The following is a 25,728-nucleotide window of genomic DNA, read 5'->3' on the forward strand; positions in this document are numbered from 1 at the left end:
GCTATCGAGTGCACGCCCAAGAGACCCATTAGTGCTCGCAGCAAGGCTCTGGTCCGACACCGTGGCATCGGAGCACCAGGATCGGATACGCTGCTGTTCGAGTCCTGCGTATGCAATAACTGGGTCCATTCTGCACGCGAAGCACAGACTCACTGACCCATGCTAACGTTTTATCTTTAAAATCTAAAGTGCCTCAGTGACATTGAAACCCCCGACTGCTTAAAGCAAAGACAGTCCCTGCTCGAATTCAAAGTGCTGCTGTTAAGACTTGTACCTAAATGTCCTGCAATCGTTTCTTTTAGCGCTGCAGCTTTCCCACCTCATAAAACACCAGCTGGGACTTGGATTTTAGCCATCACTCTTTATTATGGGAAAAAACATACAAATTAGTTACTTCTAAATCAGTTCCCCATCCCCTTCCTCAAACAGTCTGCTTAATTAGACTGCCCAAACAAAATGTGCTTTTACTCCACTTTCCCCTACAGATGCAGTCTGCATAACCAAGGAATAGTGACATACAGTGCCCTGATAATTCCCTGCAGTTTGTGTGAGTTACAACAATTGAAATAACAGCATAATCTTGAAATACCAATCCAAAACTGGAGCTGGTCATACATACAAAAGTGACAACCGTGGCCTGTGCCCCGCACACCAGTGTGGTTTTTACCACTCACGAACAATACCCCAAAGAGGCGCAACGTGGGGATGCGAGTCCACTTCCACCGGACCCCGCAAACATTCGGTACCGTCCTTCCCAGGAACAGGGTGAGAGACGAGACTGCTCTTGGTTAACTGGATTCCTACTCGCTTTGGAGACAGCAAGTTGCAGATAAGCACAAGTGAAATTCCACTTCAAAAGAAGAGGTGGTATTTGCCCCAGTTTTCAAAGAGAGAACCAAGGTAAGTCAGTATTGGACACCCAAAGAGAAGGCATATTACAGTGTACTGTGTAACCGTGAGGTGTGTAACCAGAAAGGACATTTTATTAAATGGAAAGTGCAGCTTGTTCCCACAGGTCACGCGAGCAAAGCCACTAGCTTACTTACTCCCCGAGCAAATGGAGTGAATAAGGGCTTGCCAATATGACTGCAGCCCTGAGCAGTCCCATTAAAATGTCATGAGTTGTTTTTAAGTTGATGCTTGAAGAATACAAGAATGAACTGAACACCACTTTAGTCAAGGGGTGAAAACCCCATCACAGCCCACGTTAGCTAACCTCACTATATTATATAATGACATTGCATTTACAGACCAGCTTCCTCTCACACCGTTTCGTATAACAAATCTGCTTTAGTTCAAATCATCCAAAATCTATATAAATTACTACACTGTGTCAACAGACTCTGTTGAAACTGGAAGCTACCTCTCCCAGAGAGGTTATTTTAGAAGTACTTACGATATTATTTAAAAACAACTTGAGATTTTCCTCCACCCACACACAGCCATAATGGAACAAATCCATTTTCCTTCATGCTAAAGAACAAGTTTTACCTTTGGAGTGGTTCTAGTTCCTTAATTCTACTATTTAAAAAGAGGATTAAGTTTCTTATTGCCACTTCTCTCCAACAGGAAAAAAAAAAAAAAAGAAGATAGCTAGCTGCCAAGGGGATATGGAAAAATGCAAATAAGAATTACTAATGGCGAATCTATGGTTTTTGACAAACAATGCTAAACTCCAAACTTCTAGTGGAGAGCCAAAGTATAAGTGGAGGCTGGAAGTGGGGGGGAAGCACCGGTTTCAGAGCAGAAGAAACATTTGATGATTTCAGTGCCTTTAAAGGAAGTCGAGACTCTAAACCACATCTTCATACTTGGTTTGCCGAGTTCGCCTCAAATTAGCCTGACTAGCTGTTGTGGACAGTGTGCCAACTCCAAAGCCAGAAGTGTCCAGACACAGAGTGGGGAAGGACATAAGTGTTTGCTGCTAAGATGCTGGATCCTTTCCAGGAGTGAGTCCATCCTCCTGTTTTAAGAAGTTTGGCTCTCTAGAGGAAGAAAACCACTCCAGACAGAGCAGACTGGCCCTGTAGTTCAAAGTGGTGAGATGCAGATACTGAGAATCTACGGCTGCCTCCTCCACATGCATCAGACACTGAGGAATTACATGCCCTAGCAGTAAAAGGGAAAACAAAGATGACATCAAATGCACAGGTGGCTGGACAGCCCCTTCGAGAAAATAATACCAGCCCCTGAGACACAGACACAGGCAATAAAGACCTGTCCAAGTAGGTGACCCCATTACTAGCTTTCAGATGGTCCCAAATGATGTGGTGAACATGACATGCAGGCAGGAAGATGTTTGATAAGGTAAAAGACAGTAGCACCTCCCTTCTAGAAATAGTTAAAAAGGCATTTTTTCCCTGTACGTAGAGATTTAAAACTTTTTTTCTCCTTTTTTGCCAATAAAACCTGCTAAGGATACAAGCACAATCATCAAAAAATACCAAGTCTGCTCAGAAGAGCTCTTAGGATTTCATTTCTTCATATACAAGCTCGTTAAACTTCAGTAAGTGTTAAAAACTGGAATCGGATACCAGCTCCCCTTGCCCCCCAACACAGATTTATCACACACACACACACACACACACACACACACACACACACACAGAGTAGTTATGTTCCCCTTTTACAGATTAACTGCTATAAAGGATGATTGTTCTAAGCCATGGAGACTTGTGAGGGCTGGCTCTCACAGAGAAGCCACTTTCCTCTAAGGTTTTTACCTGATTTACAAGGCAAAGCTCTACCATTCCCATACGTTCATTACAAAACAAAAAACAGTCTTACTGAGTGAGCCTAAAAATCCTGCACCCGGTGGTGACCCCCAGGTCAGTTCTTGGCTGTTCTGAGCTTCCTGCGGAAATAGTCGGGGGCTGCATCGTACAGCCAGTCGGCATCCACCACGCAGAGGTCCCGCATGTAGCACTTGTTGGTGTGAAGCAGCCCGTTGTAAACCACGCAGGCCGGCTTGCAGTGGAAGAGCACGGAGGAGGGGTGGATAGCCACCAACTGGTGAGAGTCCACGGTGGCGTAAGTGCCGTCCGGCTGCAACTCCGCGGCGTTCATGAAGAGGCTGTGAGCCAGGCAGCGGCGGATGTTTCCGGTGTCTGAGCGGGAAGACTCCAATGGCATTGATAGCTGGGTAGCAGCGAGAGAGACAAGGTAACACCTCTGGTGAGCATCCTGCAGCCCAAACTCACACACCCCTAACACCACATCTACAAAAGTTAAACAGCAAACTGGGGGCTCCAGCATTGCCCAGAAGGGCACATCACTTTCTAGCACTCATTCTGACAGCTGGGACCCCAAAAGAGAGGGGATCTTGACCCTACAGAGCTACCTCAGGTGTTGTTCTAACTTCACTTGCAGGCTCTCAGAGAAACCGTGGAGCCAGGAGAGGAGGCCACATGAAGAGGACAGCCTGTGGCTTCTGCTCCATCCGGGCTTTCATGCATGCTTTGCAGGGAAACATCAGCCTTGGCAAGGCCTCAGTACTCCTAATTCTCCATAGCTATTGTGCCCATCCTATCCAGCTCTGAAATCCTGCCCTCCTTGGATCCTTGGCAGCCTGAAGGGGAGCTGGAAGCCACAGCATCAAGTGTGGTACAGGGCACTTTACAGTCACACACCCTAAAGTGCAAGGAACTGCTCACTGCCAAATGCCATTAGCTTTTACTTCTCGCACAGACCTGTGTTTGTCCAGAGGGACTCCATTTGGGAGTTATTTTCACATTGTGCTCTTCTCATGCCAAACAGTAAGGAAGCGTGTATGTGCACCCTCATGAGGAAACGCAGCCCCATTTCAGTGGGCTTCTGAGACCAGGCAATACTGTGCCAGAAAATCAGCTAACCTGTGAACTACAAAATGACCTCCGGGAATTCAGCCCAGATAGGGCCTTGCATTGGGGCATTAGGCTAGTCCAGACTAACAGCAGAGAGGAGAAGAGTCACAAAATGGATCCAGACTCTCCTTCTGGGAGTCAGTGTCGGGCCAGCTAGCACTCACAGCGCGACAGGGGTGCTGTGCGGCTCCCACGTCACGTACGGACTGCAAGTAATCCAGCACTGGCCCCATGCTGTGCCTCAAGCTGGGCGACTGGCAGGAGCGGTGTTGATGTGAAAGTTGCTCCTAAACTGAATGCCCGACTGTGGGAAGAAGCCAGTCAGTGTGGGCTGCAGAGGCTGACGTCACCCAGCGGCACACAGCATAGTCCCACCTGCGCTACAGCAGCGAGATCCCTTAGGAAAAACTGCACTCTGCCCGAGAAGCCTTCCCAGAGCTCCAGCTCCCTCTTCACCTCTCCTAGACCCACTGAGCCCTGCAGCTCTAAGATTTTGGGATGCAATCTGCACAGTCAGGAATTTTACACAGCTGTTCATTACAAACTGAAAACACAACCAGATTTTCTTGCTCCTGGGACTTGGTGCACAGGGAAATCATTTTGAGGGCAAACAGAAAAGAAAAACGCGAACAGACAAAACAACGAAATACAGTATGGCAACGAGTTACCTTTACACAAATGTCCCTGAGCTGAGCTCTGACGTCTGACACAAGCATCATGTTCCTGCCGTTAACAAAGTTCTCTTTGCACCATTCCTGCAGCAGAGGCACCAAGGGTTAGAAAGGGCTGCTTCTTCACCCAAGAAGCATGACAATCTTTGGATACCATGAAAAGCAGAATCCTCCAAAACACACCATCTCTTAGAGAAAAGGCACTAAACCCATTCCCCTGTCAGATTTTTACCTCTGATCACTCCCCTGTGACTACTTTGCTTCCCACAGTGTGAAGGAATTGCAGTGTGTTGTTTTCTTCCTGCTCTCAGTCGTTCTCAAGGTCACTGAGTGCTGTTTTACAGCAATATCCCACAGGTGGTGAAAGCAAACTACATGAGAACAACATGGATAAGAAAGACGCTGCAGGGAATGGGGTGCACTACTCTACAGACCTACAAATCAGACTGAGGAGTTTATAGGGTAGAATAAATCAAAACTGTCTATAGATGTGTTCAGTGTCTTTGCATCCTGACATACGCAGTGCACCCTGACATACCAAAGAGCACATCTGGGTGTTAGTCAGCAAGTCGTAACACCCTCTCACTCCTTCCTGTTTCCAGCTGGAAACAGGCAAGGGAGAGACCTGGCTCTGTGACTACAAAACTGGCCCTAGGGAACTCTGACAATCAGTTCTGCTACAGCCCTCTGGGGGGACCTTTTGCAACCACACAGCACTCTCTCATTACCTAACTGCAAAGCACAAATAAGCCCTCCTTTCTCCTAAGAGCTTTGGAAGGATGCATATTATAATCAACTGTGAAGGCTGCAGATGTTACTCTGCTGTTTGTCAGAGAACTCCTCACCACCATGTCCCCAGGCAGCAACGGCATCCCCAGAGAATCCTACCTTGTTGCCACTGACATTTTTGAAGGCCCTGTACACGTTGAGCAAGGTAAGATGATCCCCTTCACTGGAGATGAATTTCTTCCTGACGGATTGCACTTCATCCCGCCGGGCTGGGGGATTGTAGAGGACGCTGTCCACCGATAACAGTGATACGATGGTCAGGATCTCTTCTGTACAGTGGAACTTAGGGGACAGGAGGATGGTCTGCAAATCACAGGACAAACTGACTTTTGGTTGACCAAATCCACTCAAGGTGGGCAGACTCTTCTGCTCACTGACAGCCCAAGAACTGCATGAAGCATTGTTCAGGACAGCTCCATAAACACTTTGGCCTAGAGACAACTGTAAATCCTCTTCCGGGGCCACCAAGCACCTTTAACAGCAACTATCATGCAATTTCTCGAGATCGGCCAGCCGACATACAGCATAAACGTGGTGACTAAAATCCACTACAGTATCAGACATATGGTGAACCTGCCAATAAACAGTGCTGCCAGCAATCCTGGAAACCACAAGGGAATTAGACTAGTTTCAGCTTCAGAGGTGCTAGCCGAAACAAATCACATTTTACTATCTCCCTTAAATGAACAGTAAATGACAGGTAAACCAGCACAGCTGCTACAAGGAAAGCTATGCTTCATTCATATACCACAAATAGACTACTACAGCTGTAGCCACCCCAGATTCCAGACCTTGTTTAAGGAGTCTGAAACAGAAAATGTGTGGCAGATAAAGATAAGCTAATTGTTCTGTAGTTTTTACTTTAGAGAACTTTGGTTCCAGTGGAAAGGTTGCCATCTTCCTTCCCAGGGGGGTTAGGACAAGCTGGTCCTCCTTTCGTTCCACAGCCCCCAGCAGGTCCAGCTGCTCAATGGCTGCCTGAATAGCATCTGTCAAAACAAGAAGGTTCAGGCAGGGAGGCCTCCTGGCTGGCACTGGCCAGGATGCCAAGGATCACCTGGCACCCTCACTGCCACTTTCCCCCAGCCAGAGACAGACAAGTATTTTCTGTTTAGCAATTTAGAGAAACGGATGCCCCAAACTGTGATGTATGCCCCTTCATCTAATAAAACAGTCACTATTTCCAATTGGAGCAGCAAAAACAGAGGCAAAGCTAAAGCTGCCACCTCTAGTTTTGAGCAGAGGCCATGTGAGATTCTCTACAGCTTTCCTTAGCAAAACTGCTCTTTGCTCTGTTTGGAAGCTGGACTCGCCAGCCCTCTGCCATAATCACGCCTGCTCTGATGAGGCAGAGCACAAGTGAAAGAATCTGTGACTTCAGGACCACCGGAAGAAGATGCAGCAGAGAAAGATGGCTCTGCTTTCACAGCCCTGGGCTTTCCACACTCCATCTTTTCAGGCTGGCCTGAAGACTATTTTTAAGCAGTTCACTAGTGACTCATTTGCCCCTTTTTCTCCCAAGGCTGCCTTTGTAACCACTTACCAGGAGATGGTTTGGACATGAAGTCAAAGGTGAGTACATTCGGAATTCTCAGGGCCAGGAGCTGAAGCATCACGCTGGCCAGGTTACACCTGCATAAGCAGAAAAACAACTGACATGTTTTACTTTCTTTTTTTGCTTTTATCAGCCTATAAGCTGAGACACAGTCCTCGGATCTGTGCTACAGCTTAACAGAAACTAGCCTAAAGCTGGCTGGTGAAGTCTGACTTCCTAAACCAGGAAGGTTAAGATGCAAGTCCAACTGTCCAACCTAAGCAAATTCTGCCTAGTTTTTCTGCTTAGTCTCCACAGTTCACCTTTCTTTAAGTCAACCAGTCAAACCCTAGATCCAGTTTTGCTCTTCAGTTCTTTACACAGCCCTCCATGTAACAGGGCATACAAAAGGTGCAGCAACTAATACGACAGCTTCAGGGAAAACAGGTTCTCTTCTCACCTCTGTATCTCAGGTATTGTCATTTTGTCAAACTTCTCAAACTCATCCTCTGTGTAGAGCCGGTAACAGATCCCACTGTCCTCTCGTCCTGCTCTCCCTGTCCGTTGCCAGGCCTGGGCCTTCGACACACGCTGGACTGCCAACACTTCCAGACCAATTTCTAAATACGGAAAAGCATCACTTCAGTCTTTGAAAAACATAACTTTGTGGAACAACGACAAAAGATTCCAGCAGCATCCCATCCAAACACTGCTCAGACTTTGCTTGGTTCAGTACTCACACCCTGAAGCAAAATAAACTATCATGCACAATGCCCATGAAGAGAAGATTCATATTTGACAGACTTTTTACCCCCCAATCCTGGTACTTAGTCTAGGATGAGGTGAGCACAGGGGAAGACCAAAAAAATTACACATCTAAAATCAGCTGCCAGTGGGGTTAACTGCCTCAGACAACTTACATTAACCTGAAATCTATCACCGCATCACTCCTTAAAGAAGTACTCACCAGGGTTGTACTTCTTTGCTTTGACCATGCCTGTGTCCACAACATATTTTATTCCTGCAATGGTGATGGACGTTTCTGCAATGTTTGTGGAGAGGATCACTTTGCGATAACCCTAGAAGGTAGAGCAAACTAAAGCCAGTCAAAAGCCATCTTAGATTGGCTGCAATGATGGAACTGCTGCTATTTTTGGCCAGCACAGGCAAGGCCTCCATAGCATTACAGCATGCTATGACCAAATACCAGGTTTGCTACACCAGCTCTTGTAAAATAAGATAATCTGTACTCTTAATCAGTTTCTAAAACACACACTTACACTTCTTGAAACAAAATATACCATTCAGGAGTGCTGTTATCACCATGTCTTTAAAGCATTTTGGTTTCATTCCTGGCACCAGCACAGGATCCTTGGAAGACTTGAATTGCTATTTATGTGCTGAGTAGGTGCAAAGGGCCTGAGGCAGCACAATTTCCTCCTCTTATGGCCCTGCCAAATATGCCTAGGTGCTTAGCTTTGTTAGAATTTGGCTGGCCCGTTAACTGCAGTGCCTTTTTTTGCAATGCGAACATGAAATCCACACAAAATGGTGCAAATTTCAATTCCTCTGCCCTTTTCACTCTCCTTAATCCTACCTTCTTTTCATGATTCCAGATAATTTATTGTACATATCTGCTAATACCATCATAGTTGCATCATCTTATGTCACACTGAAACCACTGAAGTCAGTGGACATTATCGAAATCAGCAGACAGTGGAGAATAACTATTACTTATTATCAGTACAGACTGCTTTATTCCATGTGTTTTTACCCATGCAAACAGAAAGACAACTCATCCTGTTCACCCATCACATTGCCTCACCTTGGGGGCAGCCTGAAAGACTCGGAGCTGTTGAGAATAGGGCAGAGAAGCATAAAGAGGCATCACCGTCATCTGTGGGCAGCCATCAGGGAGATGCTTGGCAATGTCTCGACAGGTTTTAGTCATTGCTTCGATCTCTTCCTGACCAGTCAGAAATACCAGGATGTCGTGAGAAAAAGGTGCTTCCTGAAGCCAGAGGAAAAAACAAGAAGTTAAGATGGACTGGACAGGGAGAAAGAACAGAGATTGTAATGACAGCAAATCTTCTGAGATGTTGTTCCGACAGCAAGACAGTGAAGCAGGTAAGGAAGAAAGAAAAGACTTGTGTTCCATGCAAGGGATGGAAAAGCCTGAAATTCCCACTGGATTCACCAGCAGTGAAGGGTAAACAGCATTTTGCAAGATTGAGTCCTAACAGGATGGAGGAATCACCCAAACTCACACATCTGTTTTGTTAAATAACCAGGACAGCATGACCAGTCCACAGGCAAGATGACTGCAGAGGTCTGTGACATGTACCCGTAGCCATGTCCATCCACACAACTTCGAGGCCGCAGAGGAGCAGAATGCCCGGCTGACACCACTACTTACTTAGACTGAGTCTGGGAAACACCCTCTGACTGGTGTTTCATGAACAGCTGAGCCAACCCAACAGCTCACTTGCTACTGAATACAGGAGGTACTGAGTGCACCTTCTCCAGGTCTCATTTTTTCCTCTCCTCTCACTCCCCCATCTTTGGGATAACACTGGCATTTGCCAACCCCTTCCTTGAACCAATCCAACTCATTAACCCAGCACACTCGCCAACTATTAGCTTTTCTTTTCTTGGAGGATGCAGCAAACACCTGAGGGACATCTCCGATTTGGCGGAAGTGAGCTTGACCTCTCTCAAGGACCTACGCCTCAGTGCTCCTGCTGCAGCAAGAAAAGCAGCGCTCGGACAGCAGAACCCACCCTGACCAACAACCCATGGCCCCAGGGAGGCACGAACTTGACAAAGTCACTGTACCTGGTGGATCTGGAAGACTGACACCAGCGCTGCTTGGAGATAATCGCTCTGAGGCTGTTTGGTGTAAAAGATCTGAATGGGATGTTGCCTGCCTTCTAAATAGAGAACAGGAGCTCCATTGAAGTACTGGGAGAACTGGTCAACATCCATCGTAGCTGACATAATGACCACCTTCAATACGAACATAAGACAGGGTTCAGTACTGTGATTCAGACCCACTAGAACACTTGCCAGTCAGGACTAAACAAAAGCCATCTTCCTGGACCTGCAGTATATGCTCAGAACAGCAAAAAGCACAAGGAGTTTGGGACAGAAGAGAGTGAGCTTTCCTTGTTAAAGTCATCGGCTTTGGTATCACACAAGTGTAAGGTGTTGGCATGACAAAATGAAGACGTTAAAATTTTTTCCGACATTTAATAGAGAGAGCTGAGTTACCCACAAAGCGGGAAGGCACAACAGCCTGTTGAAAGGGACTGTGCTAGAACCCTATGCATCCCCCTACATGTCTTCCCCATCAAAACCATGCAACCAACAGGCACTCAAACACTTCATCATGCAATCTCACACATGTCCATTAAGCAAATGTACACATGTTCTGAACATACATGTGCAATCTCCTTTCTCACCATGAAAAATGCCAGAGCTGTCATATCAGACAGAGAGCTCCTACAGCCACGGCACTCTCAGGAACAGTGCCAGAAACTCCCTGAACAATGTGCCTAGTTGATAGCTCACACCTGCTGGGATCTTAGGAAAAGAGGCAAAAAGGAGAAGAACAGATAGTTTGTTCTGAAGGGCCAAGCCATGCCCACAGATCATTAATTGGTCACCCTGAACAATTTAGGTTTAAAGGGGCTTTTTAGAAATAGGAAAAGATTCAAGGCTGAAATTTCAAATATGTTGGGGAAACCCCAGCAGCGACTGACAGTGCTTGGAGTCTGAGCCCCATCCCTGCCCTTCTCTGCCACCCCAGCTACACGTACTTTTAGTGGCAGTTTGCCCAATTCCTTTCGCTTCTTCTGTGCTGCTTTCACCACCCCAAAGAGCACATCAGTATGAATCGTCCTCTCGTGGGCTTCATCCAGGATGACGATGCTGTACTTCCGCAGCATGGGGTCCCCGATAGCTTCGCGGAGGAGCATCCCATCGGTTAGAAACTTGATTCTAGTTTCATCAGACGTAAGATCGTCAAAACGTACAGTGTAGCCAACCTAAGGAAGCCATCATCACAGAAAGCACAGGCACAAATTTATTCACATTTCTCATTGCTATCATGTCAGTGAAGGATCTCAAAGCACTCTGGCCATCATATCAGCCAGAGACAATTAGGGCTGTGGGGAGAGCTTTGGAAAGCATACTATGGTTTTGCAGTCTGTGAGCAGTTAGCCTTGGGAATCTAGTATTCCAGGCCAAAGGAAGCTCCCCACATTGTAGCACAATTAGCCTTTTCCCAAACTAGAAGCTTATCACAGATTCTCCTGGCTCTCCCTGCCAGTGTGTCCAGGATTTTGGATATAAGCAACACTAGAAAAGAAGGCCTAGGAACAGAGAGCAACTCTTTTTCTTTTATTCATTAACCAGCTTTTCTTTTTTCTTTCAAATAAAGGAACACTGATTATAACCAAGGGGTAAAATACCACAGAGACAGTCAAATATGGGTCACTGAGCTGCAGAAGCAGGCAAAGAGGCACCTTTTCCATCCAAGTGTATTGTTAAACAAAGACTACATTTATCTGTGGTCCTAACTTTCTTTGTCTTACCCATTCAAGCCATGGTACAGTCCAGTCAGCACTGCAGTGCTAAACCAAATCTGTAAAGACTTTGTAGAGCAACCTACCAGTTTCCCCAGCTCTGTCTTCTTCTCATCCGAGACTCTGGTGGCTAAAGATATAGCTGCTACTCTGCGAGGCTGGGTCACAGCAATGACGCCCTGGCGGCCAATTCCCGCTTCATAGAGGTACTGAGGGATCTGAGTGGTCTTTCCTGAGCCTGTTTCTCCTGAGGAACGTCAAGTGAATAGAGTTTTTCCCATCTTTAGCATCTTCAAACAAAAGGTTCCAAGCCATATTTTATGTTATTTTTTTAATCCTGTTTCAGCTTGGGGAGACTGAAGGCAGGAAGCATCTGGACAACTTGCCTAAAGTCGCACAATCAAGCAGGGGCAGGCCAGGGACAGAACCCAGGTTTCTTGCTCTTGCCACCAGACCACTGCTCGACAAAACTCATTTCACCCAGGTTCTCTCTAGCCATACTGGGGCTCAGAAACATATTCTAGCCTGCTTGGATATGAATTGTTTTGTGTCTAACACAGCCAACATAAAGAGATAATTGTGCAGAGCAAGGCATAGATGCAGTTATTTTTATGTATATATTCACACTACACACTAGGACATTTCAAAGTAAAGTTATAAGCAAATTAAAGTAAAGTTTTTGTCACAACAGCAATTAGCAAGCTGAGATGTGAGGCTCTCTTAGAGGAGCACTCAGGGCACCAGCAAGCTAGCAAGTCTTCCTCGGTGCCTGCCTGAAATCAGAGACAGCTCCTTCACTCAGGTGCGTGCCTTCTCCTTTCATGCAGTATTAGCACACGATCTACTGAGCACTGCCCCATTTTCCCCGTGGGTGTTTCCTACAAACTCTGCATAGACCACTCTACTCCAGACAGCACAAGTGGTTACAGCACACAGACAGCTACCATCAGTACTTATCACGCATGGACAACAGAAAGGGTAACTCACTGGAGCAGCATAAGGCAGCATGAATCGGAGCGCTTAGAGGCATTGCAGGGGAAACGATCTAAATGTGCAATGTGTGTAGAAAAGCAGAGAATGTTTTCAACATAAATGCTATTTTCCTGTGCATTTTACCACAGCTTAAAACACATCTGTAATTCAGATCAGAAGCACTGCTATCTCCAAAAAAGCGTGAGGCTCCAGCAGCCAGAGGTCTGTACTCTCAACCCTTGCAAGACAGCACCAGCACAGCAGGCACAGCAAGAGCGAGGTGAGAACTCAGAAGAAAGGGAGGAAGAAGAATAAGAAATTCAGAAGGATAACTACCAAGCAGAGGAGAATTGGAAAGCCAAGTGTGAGCACTGCAGCTGCAGGCTGGAAAAAGCAAGAACAGCTATTTAGCTGACTCCTCAGCTGCAAAATTTGAAGTGGCATCTTGCAGTGCATATTTAGCAAGCAGTAATCTCAGGATTATACAGAGGGAAGGATATAAATACAGCCCCATCTATCAGCCTAACAAATTACCATGACTGATTTTTCTGAAGTATCACTTACTGTGGGGGTGAGATACAAAGCATTTTGCATTTAATTCTAATAATAATAAGTTCTAATAAGCGCTGAGTGCAGATTTCCAGCTGAAACCGCTGGGACCTGCATGTGTTGAACTCTTAAAAGCCAGATACAAAGCATACCAGCTTGGACTCAAAAAATGTATATAATAAAATAGGGCGTTAGGAAACGCCCCTGCAAATTTATTTTGCTAAAGAGCAGGACTTTCCCATTTAGCTCTAAGTTGACGGTTTCTTTGGCGAAAGGGAAAGACGAAAATACACGCTTTTCGGCCTTCCCCACGTAAACCCAGGCAATAGAGGGCTTAACCGATAACGCTCTACGCGCAATAAAAACACTAATAATTCACAAACGCGTGCGCTGCCCTTGAGACCGACACCCGAACCGCGTCTGCGCCACTTCCCACCGGTTACGCCGCGCCCCCCCGATGAGGACTCACCGATGAGGACGGCGCTGTCGAGGCCGCGCAGCTGGCTCAGCAGCGGCCCCCGCGCCTGGAAGATGGGCAGGCCGCGGCGCTGCGAGTCGGCGGGCGGCGGGGGCCGCCGGGGCGCGGGGGAGCCCGGCAGCATGGCCGCGCGGGGCGGGGGCAGCGCCGCCTTGAGCCGCTTGGCCGGGGGCACCTCGCCGCCCTGCGGCATCGCCCCCCCGGCGCCGCCCGGCCCGCTCAGGCCCCGCCGCCCGCGTGTCGCCCGGGCGACGGCTGCCGCCTCTCCGCGCCGCCGTGACGTCGCCGCGCCGCCGCCCACGTGATCCTCCGCGCCAGAGCGGAGCATTGTGGGAAATGTAGTTCCCCGCTCCCAAGGCAGCCAGGACGCTGCACACGCGTTACTCTATATCTGTATTTATTCTTTATTTAAACCACGGGAATTGGCTTCAAGAGCCGCAGGGTTGAGTTTTTCTAGCCCAGTACGGCCAGAACTGCCCCCAGCAGCCTCCCAAACCATAGCACAGACCCCTGGTCTCTGAGCAACACCCCCCCGGCCTTTCCTGCACACCTAGCACCCCTCCCCAGGGCTGAACACAGATGTCAACATTTACCTTCCGCCTGTGTAAAAACTCTACATGAAACACTAATGAAAAGTATTAAGCAATATTATTAAGGTGCTATCAACTCTGTTCCTGGGGTAAACAGGAAGCTTTTGGTAATAGTCACAGGACACAGTTCAGAGAAATTACTAAATCCTTAGTGTGTGTGTTTGGAGCCAAGGGGACTGGAGCAAGATCTCAGCAAGCTCAGGCTGCAGCTCTCATTACACCTGCAGCACCCAATTCAGACTCAGTCCAGCCTCACATATACTAGAGGTATGAAGGCCTGAGATGTTTTATCAACACCTCAAATACAGAGCTGGCAGGGTGGTTTGACAGCTATGAGAAGAACACAGATGTCCAAGAGAAGTCCTAGTCTCCATGCCCAAATGCTCAAGCCAGACACTAGCAAATCACAAAAACAGCAGACAAAATAAAGGCAGATAGATGTAGGAAGAAACCCTGTGTTAGAGCTTAAATATTCAGGCCAGGCATTTTGATCAGGGCAAGGTTTTCCTTGCAGTCAGTCAGGAAAAACTCTGGGTAAGGGCAAAATACAGTTTCTTTCTTTCCTCAGAGAAGGACTGCTAGTCTCTGATCCTGGAGAAGAGGGGTGGAAGTCTTGGACCCAGGCTCCTAGTTGTGGAGCAAGACTCAAACCTCATCTCTTAACACAGATCCCCAGGAGTAAACACCTTGCTCAGCACTTAAAGAGTTTAGATTGTTTGGAAAGATTGATGCCAATCTGATATGCCATCTAAAAATTAAAGCCTGCTTCAGTCATTAGAAACTCCTGAAAAAAAGGCCAGAACTCCACTCAAAAGCTGTTTAAAGAAACAGATCTCCAAGAATACAGAGCTTCCTCATACAAGTGCTCCTAAGGATTAGAAAAGACTTAGTAACGGGGTGTTTCACTCTTTTATGAGAAAAGCTAAGATAATCATCAATTTGTTGATGATTATATCACACTTCCCTCATTCAGGGTTATAAACAGCAACTTTGTTAGGCTAAGTGAATTTCAGGAGAAGCACTAAGAAGTGCAGGAAACTGAAATAGCACCACTGCAGACTGTGCAAAGCAGGGGTGTTTCACACACAAATCCAGGTCTAGAACAGGCCCACAGATGTCTCCTCACTTATCTGGGCAAAGCTGTAGCCATGTCCAAGACTTCATTTCAGTATCTGCAAAAAGCATCCACCTGGAAGAAGGAGCTTGTTTAAACAGGTGGCTGATGCTCATCCAGCCAAGTACAAATACACTTTGAACTAGCAAAATGCAAGAGGGTGCTAAGAGGCTGGAGACAAAATCCTGAAGTAAAACTGACTGTATCTAAAATGCATTCTTCATACATAAAGGCACGAGAAGTGCTCCCCAACAAAAGCAGTGGCTTTGACAGCAAGCAGTCCAACCTTCTGGAAGTATTAATCCATGTGAAGATCAGACACAAAGACAGGGCAACATCTAAGACAGCTATGCTGCAAGACAGGTATGTTGTTCTAATTTATTTTTTTTGGCACCTCTGACATCACACACATCTGTTGATACACTTTCCAAAGATGACTCTGGAATTTAAATACACTTCTTTAAAGGACAAAATGCCCAAAGGCTTTCAAGGACTATTAAAGACCAGGTTAGACAATTTGCCGGTAATAACATATGGTCTCAATTTTGTCCTGGGGTGCAACTAAGTAACATTTCCAAGTCCCTCCCAGACTTGGATACTATGGTATTACTTGGAAAAGGGAAGCATACAAACTTCAGTATTCCACCAGTGTGGTAGGAAGTGTGCAAGTAAAATAATTGTGGAAGAACAAGGAGGGACAAGCTATCTTATCAACATATCACTTGCTAAGAGAACAGCAGGTCTTCCTCAGGAAGGCACACATCATGGGGCCCACTTCACAGCAGGGCTTTGGATTTACAGAAGGTTTTATCCTAGCTACAAGGTTGCCCTTTAGCTTCAGCCCCGCTCACTAACATTCCACCAGGAAACTACCGAGAGGCTGTTAAATGCAGAACTAAAACCGGCTTTTAATCAATATCCTGTCTCAAAAGCAATCCTTAAGCAGTATTGCCTACAACATTTTTAGAACTTCTAGAAAGTAAGATTTAAAAGTGTTTTGGAAATTCTTCCCCTCAAGTTTTTCATAACCCTTAAGACATAAGGCCCAGATATAAATGGTCGCACTAAATTTATTTAACACTTCCAATACACTGCTTGTGAGCAATGCATTATCCTGCAGGATCCTGACACATTAATCTCCTGGATAACAAACCAGTTAAAAACCTGTAGCAAGAACAGCAAAATCTGAGACTAAACAAGAAAACAACAAGACTGATTACAGATGCATGTAAGCCTAGCCTTCCTAAGTCTGAAAGGAAGATGCTGTTCAGCAATATCTTGTTGCTTCTAACTGTTATGGCAGTCAGCAGAGAGCTACTTGGTACCATCTGTAGAGTCCAAAGAGTGATTCAGCTTTAGCAGCTGAACTGTACTCTGAACTGTTTACATGACTCCTCTTACAGAAGTTAATATCAATCTAATTTTAAGCTAAATCCCACTCAGTGTCACCGATTCTTTCTGGACGTATGTCCCTACCTCTCGATCCTCCTGCAACAAGCTTCATATGTAGACCAAAAAAATCGAGCACACTGAATGAACAGTCCTTTTTCCTAGCGGTTGTGGGAGACGTATGGGAGAAGCCGGCACTAAAGCTGCCTCTTCAGGGACGACTTTTTTTCCAGCCTGCATTTTTTTTCACCACCTGCCCCAAGACTGTAAGATTACACAAAAAGGTAACCAAAAAGGATCCACAAGACATTTTATTCAACTCATTGTCTGAGGTATTTGAGCAGTTCAGACTTCAGACAAGCTCTTCCTCTAGTATTCCAAATAATTCAATGAGTACTAGGATTGGGTGTGTTGGGGTGGGGCGTGGATTTTTTAAGATTATCTATTTTAACAAGCCAGTAAGACTCAAACCTTGTCATCCGAACATACACTTGTCATGGAAAAACCTATCAAAACACAGTCTCAGCCTGAAAGTCTATTCACACCAAGGCACATTCCAAAACCATTTACAACCGGCAAAATAAAAAGCCTGCATTATGCTGAACATTGTCTTTCTTACAATTCAAATGGGACCGGAGACATTAGCAGCTCAGACTAAAAACTTCTGCCATTGAAAGAGGGACTTATGCTTTCAACCATGTTGTAAGCTCATTTATCTAAGAATAAAAAAAAGGAGTTAAAACCAAAAAGTTTTATTCTGCCCCCTGTAAAGTTTCCCATATAGTTTCCTGTATCAAACAACTTGAAAAAATGCTTTAGAAATCACTTTAAACAAGTACTCATGGTCTTATTAACCCAAGTTGACAGGAAATGGTTTCCAGTTTTAGTTTTTTGGCTCCACTAGATTGATATTTTCATTACCAGTGCAATACAACCCCTAACCAGGGAAGGCACTGGTACCCTGGAAGCTTCTTGGATTAGACTACCATTTCATAAAGTGCTTGTATTCAGAACGATAGAGCTTTCAAGAAGTGTCCTTTCTGTGATGGGGAAATAGGAGAATCCCCAATATGGTACTTCAGTTAAGTCTCTCCCAGATGTTGCTGGGTTTTGGCACGGCCACCTATTAGCCTCCAAGGCGCTGACCTTCTCCCCACGCAAATCCTCCTGGTCGTTCTTCTGGCAAGGGATTGTAATTAGGATCATCTTCTGGTGTATCAAATATTGCTTTCCTGGAAAACAGAAAAGGATGGGGTTTGGTTTTTTTTAAATAGACATTTCACAGCAATAACAAGACTGCTCGAATTCTTCAGGCATACAGGGTCCCCCTCAGAAACAGCCTGCAAATGCATCAGTGATTTATACCCAAGTCACATGTGTGCTCCAGCTAGGAGGCATCTGGAAGAAGGGCAAGAATTTTGCGGCTAAATCAACTGAGACAGATGAGATTTAACTGAAAGTCAGAATTTTATCTTTCATGTGAGGCAGAATTTCATACAGCTAATGTGTTCTCCCAGGACAGGATAAGGGACCAAAATGTGAATGGAACATTAAATAGCTCTTCACATCTTGAGAGGTGGACAAATATTATCAGTAAGAGTCAATTGCAGTCAATATTATCTCAATTTTGCAGACAGGATACAGGCATTGACAGGCAGACTTGAAATCTACAGAAGAATCTGTGGCTGTGCCCAGATTAGAGTCTTGGCATTTCCAATTTACAAAAATTATGCTTAATCTTGTAGGTTATTCTGTCACTCTCAAAACTAGTTTTAGAATTTCCATCTCTTCATAGATTTCTTGATCTAGAAATAGAGCATATCAAGTTATTTGAAATGGAGAATCATAGGCTGGACAGAAACAACTGTTATATCCAAGATACCCAAGTAGTAAGGCGTGTTTAACAAGACTGTTCTTAGAATAGCTAAAGGGATTAATTCCCTTCATAAGAGTGACAGGACATTTCGGAAAAGTTTGCATAAAGTGAAAAATGGAAAGTGCTAGGAGTATTACAGAATTACAGCTTACACAAAGAAAGTGGAAGCATCTGGGAAAAGATTAGCTAATCTAGACCCAGACAAGAATCATAAGCCTCCTTCTGAACACAGACATGTAAAAGGACTTAATTGTTCCTGAGTGGATACAACGACCAAAGAACTTTAACCCTAAACCCCAACAGTTAAAGTCCTGGGGTAAAACAAACAAACAATTGATGACATGACCCGCTTTATCTACATGCACCAAGACAAAAGGGAATTGTTCACTGGTAGCTGTAGCACTCCAAGCGGCAGCCTGACACTTTCTCCACAGAGAAAGAGATTTACTGAAGCAGCACACGTTGCTCTAGCAGCCTTATGATGCCTCCTGCACACAGTTTGGTGCATATATCTCTGAGAAAATGGGAAAGCTCAGATATAAATGTAGAGACACAAATGAGTGCCCAACTATATTTGTGCAACAAGGATTATGTGAAGGCAGCTTGCACTGGAAACAGTCTTCAGGTGTTAAGGCTGGATTATATTAGTGTAGGCCCACAAAAGTGACCAGCATAGCTGTTCCAGGACAGCTATTCCTGTACAGATCACCTGGTACAGTTACTTGCTGGAGGCAAAGTGCAGGGGAAAAAAAATGAAACATCAATGGAAGTACCTGGACAATCAAACAGTCACAACAAGTTAGTTTAACGAAGCATATATCTGAATATGACATTTAACTACCCAGGCATCCGGAAACCAGTTCAAGCCAAAAAGAGACAGTTCAGCTCTACACAGTTCTAAGTTTCAGAGACCTCAGTTCTCCGAGTCTCAAACTGCCCTGTCATTTAGGCAAGCTGGTCTCATCCAAGCTGTCGTACGGCATTCCAGATGATTACAGCCCACTATGTAAGAGGAACCAAGGAGGAACAGCAACACTGGATACTATAAACACTGCAGTCCCTTGTCAAAATTTTGATGTGAGGATCATTTCATTTGGTCTACCCTCCCCAAAAGCTAAATTAAATACCTCAGTCACCATGTTCTTACACAGCAGGACTCTTAAGCCTCATCTCAGTAAGAGATTTATGCATCTTTTATACCACCAACAGGCAAAACTCAGTTAAGCAAGGACTGTCAAGGATTACAAAGACCCTTTAAAGAAGTTAGTTCCCACTTGCATATCTGTAAGACACCTTCCTCCCTTGTTTGGCAACAAATTAATTAAATAAGGCAGCAAGCACAGATTTACTGCTATTCTGTCTCAGGCTGCCTAACTTACCAGAGGTTGATTTAAATGAATTATAAACAGTTTTCCATACAAGCACATTTTAAAATCTATTCCAAATCAGAAACGAATACTTACAGGACAGATGGCGTTCTCAGAAGCCTCCCACCACCAGGCTGATTGGGAAAGACGTCTTCTAAGAAAAAATATATATGCCCAACTGCAATGCCTAGTACATAAAGAAATGTCAAACGGTAATTTTTCAATACTTCTCCTTCACAACTTACAAGGGCTCCACTAGAGTTTTCAGAAAAAAACACAAGTTGCTTCCCTTCACAGAAAATATGATGGGGAAGAAAAACATGAATAGCAATGAAGCAAGGTGGTATCAGATGAAATGTATAACATATGCTGCAAGACATTAACACAAGAGAAAACAACCTGTCATTATTAAACATGACATTATGGCTTTATAAGAACTAATAAAAATAGTAGTTTATATAAACTATTTTATATCAGTAGCCTGATATGTAATCTGATCATGGGTATCTGGGCTGTTTTCAAGCAAAAAAGAGCCAAAGCACCAGAAACTCTTTTCATCCCTGTTACAGCACTAAACATGCTATAATGCTTAGAAACCAGGAAAGCCTCATACAAATATACTATCATTATACCAGATAAGCTAATAGTAAGCTGAAAATAGGAGGCATTTGGCTGTTGGGTTTTTCCACATTTTCTCCCCCATGCAGGAGGACACTAACACTAGCAGGAACAGATTCTTATGAGTCTTGCCATTTCTTACCCAGGAGATCCACAATGATGGAGTTCCCCAAAAGCAGTGAAAAGCCCATCAGTACCCAAGGTAGAAATGGGGCTTGAAAGATGAGAAGACCAAAAAAGTTCATACGGACATAGGGATTCCTGCGGCTCCATACATACACAAGCATTATTGTGAATGCCTGACCCAAGAAAACCAAGTTTACAAACAAGCCAAAAAGCTGGGATGGCAAGTTAAAGAAAACAGTTCACAGTTATGAGTCATTTAAAATAATTGTTTTGAAATCAAACATGACAAGAATTTGACAGCTTGACCTGTTAAATTTTCCATGCAGTTCCTCCCTCCACTTCCCCAGGTTCAAGTAAATCAAATATGTTGTCAATCAAATTCAACACTCAGAGCAGGATTTAGGATACCTGCAGCATGAATATTCTCTTTACAGTATAACTTAGCATGAAGTCACCTAAATAACAGCATCTTGTCTGAGAATCTCATTTCCATAATCCTAAACCTAGCATTAGAAAGACTAAAAAAAAAAAAAAAAAAAAAAATCAGCCCAATATCTGACAGAAATGACAGTCACAAAACATTCAAAACCACCTTAACACCATTCTCTCTCATACTACAAGCAAAGTGTCTCATCATCTAAGAACGAAGAGAAGCATAACAGCATAGTTTGGGTTCTCACTCGCATATCTTTAGCTGTACTAATGCAGTTAGAAAAAAAGAAGAAAAAGGATACAGTCATTAAAAGTCCACCAAAAAGGAACATAAATACAAAATCTGCCGTCCGACCTCGAAAAGAGCCTTCTTCAAGCATTCGGCAGTAACGATATCTGAAGTCACAGGTCAGGAAAGTTTCACAGCAAATGAATTTAACAGAAAAATTCAAGCAGAAAAAGTTTCAATTATATACGAGCTTGCATGTAAATTTTATACCAATTTACTTCATCAATTGGGTGCCTCAGCAGAGAAGCCAGACCCTGGACAACAGAATTACTCTTGGAACTTTCCCCCACATGCCGGGACCAATCTGCTTGAAAATCCCAGAAAGATCAGGCTTGTAGACTCAAGTTCTAATGCCACAGAAATAAATGGCAAAATTCTTGACAGCTTGAAGGAGTTCCCATTACTGAAATCAGTATTGCTAAACTCCCAGTAACTTCACAGTGCAGCAGAACTAAACCTTTTCATAGTAATGTGCATATACACTGGAGCTTTGCTTTCCAAATGGAGGAAATAAACTTGATGAAGGATACAAAAAGATCATGTTAAATAAAAAATTAAAGCCAACTGGTCCAAAAAATAAGTAGTTTGTGATTAACCTCCATACCTGGAAATAAGACAAACACAAGGAATTTAAACATGAAAAAAAAAATTTTTATTGTCTAAATAGAAAAGTTTGCAAGTAAGTGAAATCAGTCTCCTTTACAGTCACAGAATCTAAGATACACTGATCTCCATTTCAATTTTATTACTAAATTGTAAGTCAAATATGAAAAGTAAGTCATTTATAACAGTCAGTTTTGAAAACACAAGCACTTACAAGCTCAACAGCTTTCTTAAGAACTCCCACACTTTAGAAAACACTTACTTGAAAGTGCTTAAATATTAACTCAGGGTTGAAATATAGCTGAAAGGGCGTGATTAGTTCTAATTGCTGAAAAAGAAAAGAACATTGGTTGAAATTAATATACTAAAAAGGGTTAGGCGGTGCATACCTGAACAGGTCACCCACTTTCTCTGGGGCAGACAGACCCACGAGCCCCGCCCGTGAGCGCACGCAGCTTTCTAGCGGAGCTCCCCGCTACTTCTCCGGCCCCGCAGGCGCTGTTTAACACTCGTTGGTGCTTTGCTCCTTCCCCGGCTTGGAGGCGGGCAGCGGGGCCCCGCCGCTCCAGGGCCGCCCCGCGGGGAAGAGCCCCAGCCCCAAAGAGAGCGGCCTCAGGGAGGCAGCCCCCCCCGCACCCCCTGGCCGCGGGACGGCATCAGGCCGCTTCGCCCAACCCCGCCCCGGAGGCCGGTTCCCTCTCCTCCTCCGCACCCCAGCGGCTTCCCGAGGGCCCCCCGCGCCAGCCCCGGCCCCCGCGGCGGCCGCACTCACCACGGCGGCGGTGGTGAGGACGCAGGCCGTGGTGTAGGCCCGCGTCACGGGCGGCACCTGGAGGTACTCCTGCCGGAAGGTCTGGTACGCCATCTTAGCGCCCCCCCGCGCTGCTTCCGCTTCCGCTTCCGCTTCCGCCGCGCCTGCGCGCGCCGTTCCACCCCCTCCCCGCCAGTCCCCCGCGGAGCCAATGGGAACCGGCCGCGCCCGAGCCATCGCGCTGCGCTCTCATTGGCCGAGCCCGCGGGCGCCGAGGCTTCCCCCTCTTTCCCCGCCTCTCATGCCGAAGCGCCCGGTGATTGGCCGACGCGCTGTTTCTCGTGGCTCGGTCCTGCTCGCTGATTGGCTGGCGGCGAGGCCGGCCCGCCGGAGGGGGTTCGAACGAGGCGGGAAGCGGTGGAAGAGCAGAGGCGGCCGGGGGTGAGTGGGGGAGGGGGGCCGGGTGCGGGCTGGGCCCGCGGCGCCAGGGCGAGCGAGGCGGCGGCTGAGGGAGGGGCCGGGCCCCGGGGCCCCGGGAGGCGGCGGCTGGCCTGGCCTGGCCTGGCCACCTCCCGTGGAAAGCGGCGTCGTGCTCCGCGGGGGCCGGGCCGGCCCTCCCGGCGGCGCCGCCCTCACTGCCCTCTCCGTGCAGGCGCTCGAGGCTCCTTCGCCAAGATGTCGGTGAACCCCATGGCCTACGAGGCGCAGTTCTTTGGCTTCACGCCGCAGACGTGCATGCTGCGCGTCTACATCGCCTTTCAGGACTACCTCTTCGAGATGATGCTGGTCGTCGAGAGCGTCATCCTGAGGAAATTGGATGGGTTTCCCAACGCCAAAATCAGCGCCTTCCAAATCCGGAAGAGCACCGAGAAATTTCTCCTCTTCATGAAGGAGCACTTCGATAAGCTCTTCAGTAAAATGGAAGAAGTGCTTTTGCAGCTGGTGTTGAACATCCCGAAGAACGTGCTCCTTCCCGAGGACAAGGTGCACGAGCAGTACCCCTACACTAAAGAGCAGTTCCAGGCGCTTCAGGATGAGATCGATCAGCTACAGCAGCGGTACAAGGCTGAGGCATCTGCGGGGCAAGCGCTTCTCGCAGAAATCGAAGAACAGAAGACAGTTCAGGCTGAACTTGAAAAGATTCTGCAGTGGTTTGATGGGCTTGAGAACATCTGTAGAGCGCACGGGACCAGCAACTTCAAAGAAAGCTTTGCATTCCTGACGCAAAACTCTAAGAAACTCCAAGGTGTACTAAAAGATGTTGAAAAGAAAAGCAAAAAACTGCAGAGGAGTGATCAGTTAGAGTAATGGAAATTCTGAAAAGGTGACTAAAAAGCCATTAAGACAGCTCACTTAAAATGATAGGGAGGCCTGCCTTCCCAGAAGCATCTTCTCTGACTCCTCTAATCCTGCAAGGACTAGCCTGAAAGCTGGTCAAGCTGTTGTACTGAATTTTGTTGAAGTGTGTTAGTTTGCATCAACTTAACTAGGGAACAGGGAGAGGAAAAAGCCTTGGTTTTCTAGGAAATGTATAAGGGAAGTGGTGATCAGGAATAAAATTTATGTTGGGTAACCTGACTGAAGGTAGTTTCCTGACGTTATGAAAGTTGCCTTTTAACACAGAATATCATTTGTGTATTTTAAGGTTTAAAAAAAAATAAGGATGTCTGCTTGAGATCCCAGACTGATACCAGTTCAGGTAATGACGTCTGTGCTTTTGTCAGTGATGACATGAACACTTTGTACTGATCTTCTGAAGCAGCTGTGTTACAAAGGCTGTTTCTCTTTAAGGCTAAGGTGCCTGTTTCACCATGTTTTGAAAGTCAACAAACAGGAATCCCATAGAGAAGAATCAGATAGTGTCACTTGTAAATCCTCTGATGAGAAATAGATCTGTTTGCATCAATATTAAATTTTAGCTCTTTGAGTACTCTGAGATTTAAGGGTTTATTACCACTTAACATATGTGTTTTGCAAAGAGGTAGATTGTGTTTTCATTGAGCGAGGATAACGTGCTGCTCAAAAGACATAAAATTGGAAAGCAGCTGGAGGAAATGAACAATTTGATCACTTCTTTTACTTTATATTATATTGCTTTACTTTTGTTGTCGTGTCCTTTTTCTGCTAAATAAACAAAGCTAATTTTGTTCATGTTCGTAGTCAGATTTTCCTGTATGAAAGTTGTGAAGACTGACTGTTGAGTTCTTTGAAGTCACTTAATTAAGCTTATTCTCTCTGTACTCAAGTCAAGTTTTACACAGTAAGTGTAAATCTTTTCAATGGCCTCAGGAGGCTTTGAATCTCCTGTACAGATTACACCTGTTTTTCATAAACTGTTAATACTCATTTGTACTTCAGTAAGCATAGATGTTTGAAATACAGTAAACTTATGTGTAATTTAGGAGTTTTTGCAATAAAACTGTCCAAAAAGCATAATTTTTTTTTTATTTAATTCTTCCCAAATATCTGAAGACTTCATATAGAATCAGTTTAGTAAAGCTGGGATTTTTAAGCATATATTGAATTTTTGATATGCAATTGGAGAAAGACTCCATGGCCACTCTGAAAGCCTCGCAGAGGAAAATAATTTCTAATGTTGAACTCTAAACTTGTCCAGTGAATGTTAGCCTGTATGGAGGCTACAGTTCAACTTCAGAAGCTGAGAAAAACAGAGGAGGAAGTAAAAATTTGATTGCTTGCCTGCTTAAAGAACAGTTTAGTATGCAACTTAGGTGTTATCTAATATTGTCCAACTTAAAGTTTGAAGAGTAGAAAAATTATCTCCGCTGTAGATAATCTTTTACTGAAAAGGTGCTCCTTCATTTTGTACCGTTGACATGAATTTTGTTGCAAAAATTAAATAATTGCTATTCTTTAAATTAAATGCAAATATGTAGAAACTGTTTTATTTCATGCTAAATTGTAGTGAATGGTATTTACAAAATCTACCACTGATTAACAAACTAAGATGATAACTGGAATCTAAAAAGCCCATCAACATTTAGCTAAGAGTAGAACTACAGGCAAGTAGTTGACCAAGTGGGGTGAAACAATCTATCGCCACCTGTTCTTCAGGACAAAGTAATGGCTGTATAAATCTCATAACCTCCAGACATGTTCACCAAAATCCTCAAAACTATTGGTCACTTGTA

The 25,728-nt window shown here is 45.1% G+C and overlaps 3 protein-coding genes across 3 annotated transcripts; 1 reads left to right on the forward strand and 2 right to left on the reverse strand.

The window, feature by feature from the left end:
• Positions 1–346: 346 nt before the first annotated feature.
• Positions 347–13,728, reverse strand: DHX33 (DEAH-box helicase 33). Its single transcript, XM_026107209.2, has 12 exons — positions 13,413–13,728; positions 11,509–11,669; positions 10,655–10,882; positions 9,672–9,842; positions 8,662–8,847; positions 7,804–7,915; positions 7,297–7,456; positions 6,846–6,934; positions 6,164–6,291; positions 5,402–5,605; positions 4,511–4,597; positions 347–3,138 (listed from the first exon to the last, which is right to left on the reverse strand). The coding sequence occupies exons 1-12, from the start codon at positions 13,612–13,614 to the stop codon at positions 2,830–2,832; spliced, it is 2,037 nt and encodes a 678-aa protein (XP_025962994.1). The 5' UTR covers positions 13,615–13,728; the 3' UTR covers positions 347–2,829.
• A 3,079-nt stretch (positions 13,729–16,807) lies between these two features.
• On the reverse strand, positions 16,808–22,746 carry DERL2 (derlin 2). Its single transcript, XM_026107277.2, has 7 exons — positions 22,598–22,746; positions 22,088–22,153; positions 21,753–21,826; positions 21,236–21,329; positions 20,518–20,713; positions 19,854–19,944; positions 16,808–17,746 (listed from the first exon to the last, which is right to left on the reverse strand). Exons 1-7 carry the CDS (start codon positions 22,688–22,690, stop codon positions 17,641–17,643), a joined length of 720 nt encoding a protein of 239 aa, XP_025963062.1. The 5' UTR covers positions 22,691–22,746; the 3' UTR covers positions 16,808–17,640.
• A 172-nt stretch (positions 22,747–22,918) lies between these two features.
• On the forward strand, positions 22,919–24,727 carry MIS12 (MIS12 kinetochore complex component). The gene is made up of 2 exons (XM_026107305.2): positions 22,919–23,017; positions 23,229–24,727. Exon 2 carries the CDS (start codon positions 23,252–23,254, stop codon positions 23,882–23,884), a length of 633 nt encoding a protein of 210 aa, XP_025963090.2. The 5' UTR covers positions 22,919–23,017; positions 23,229–23,251; the 3' UTR covers positions 23,885–24,727.
• The last annotated feature ends 1,001 nt before the right edge of the window (positions 24,728–25,728 follow it).

Source organism: Dromaius novaehollandiae, chromosome 19 (genome assembly GCF_036370855.1).
Source record: "Dromaius novaehollandiae isolate bDroNov1 chromosome 19, bDroNov1.hap1, whole genome shotgun sequence".
Classification (NCBI taxonomy): Eukaryota; Metazoa; Chordata; class Aves; order Casuariiformes; family Dromaiidae; genus Dromaius; species Dromaius novaehollandiae.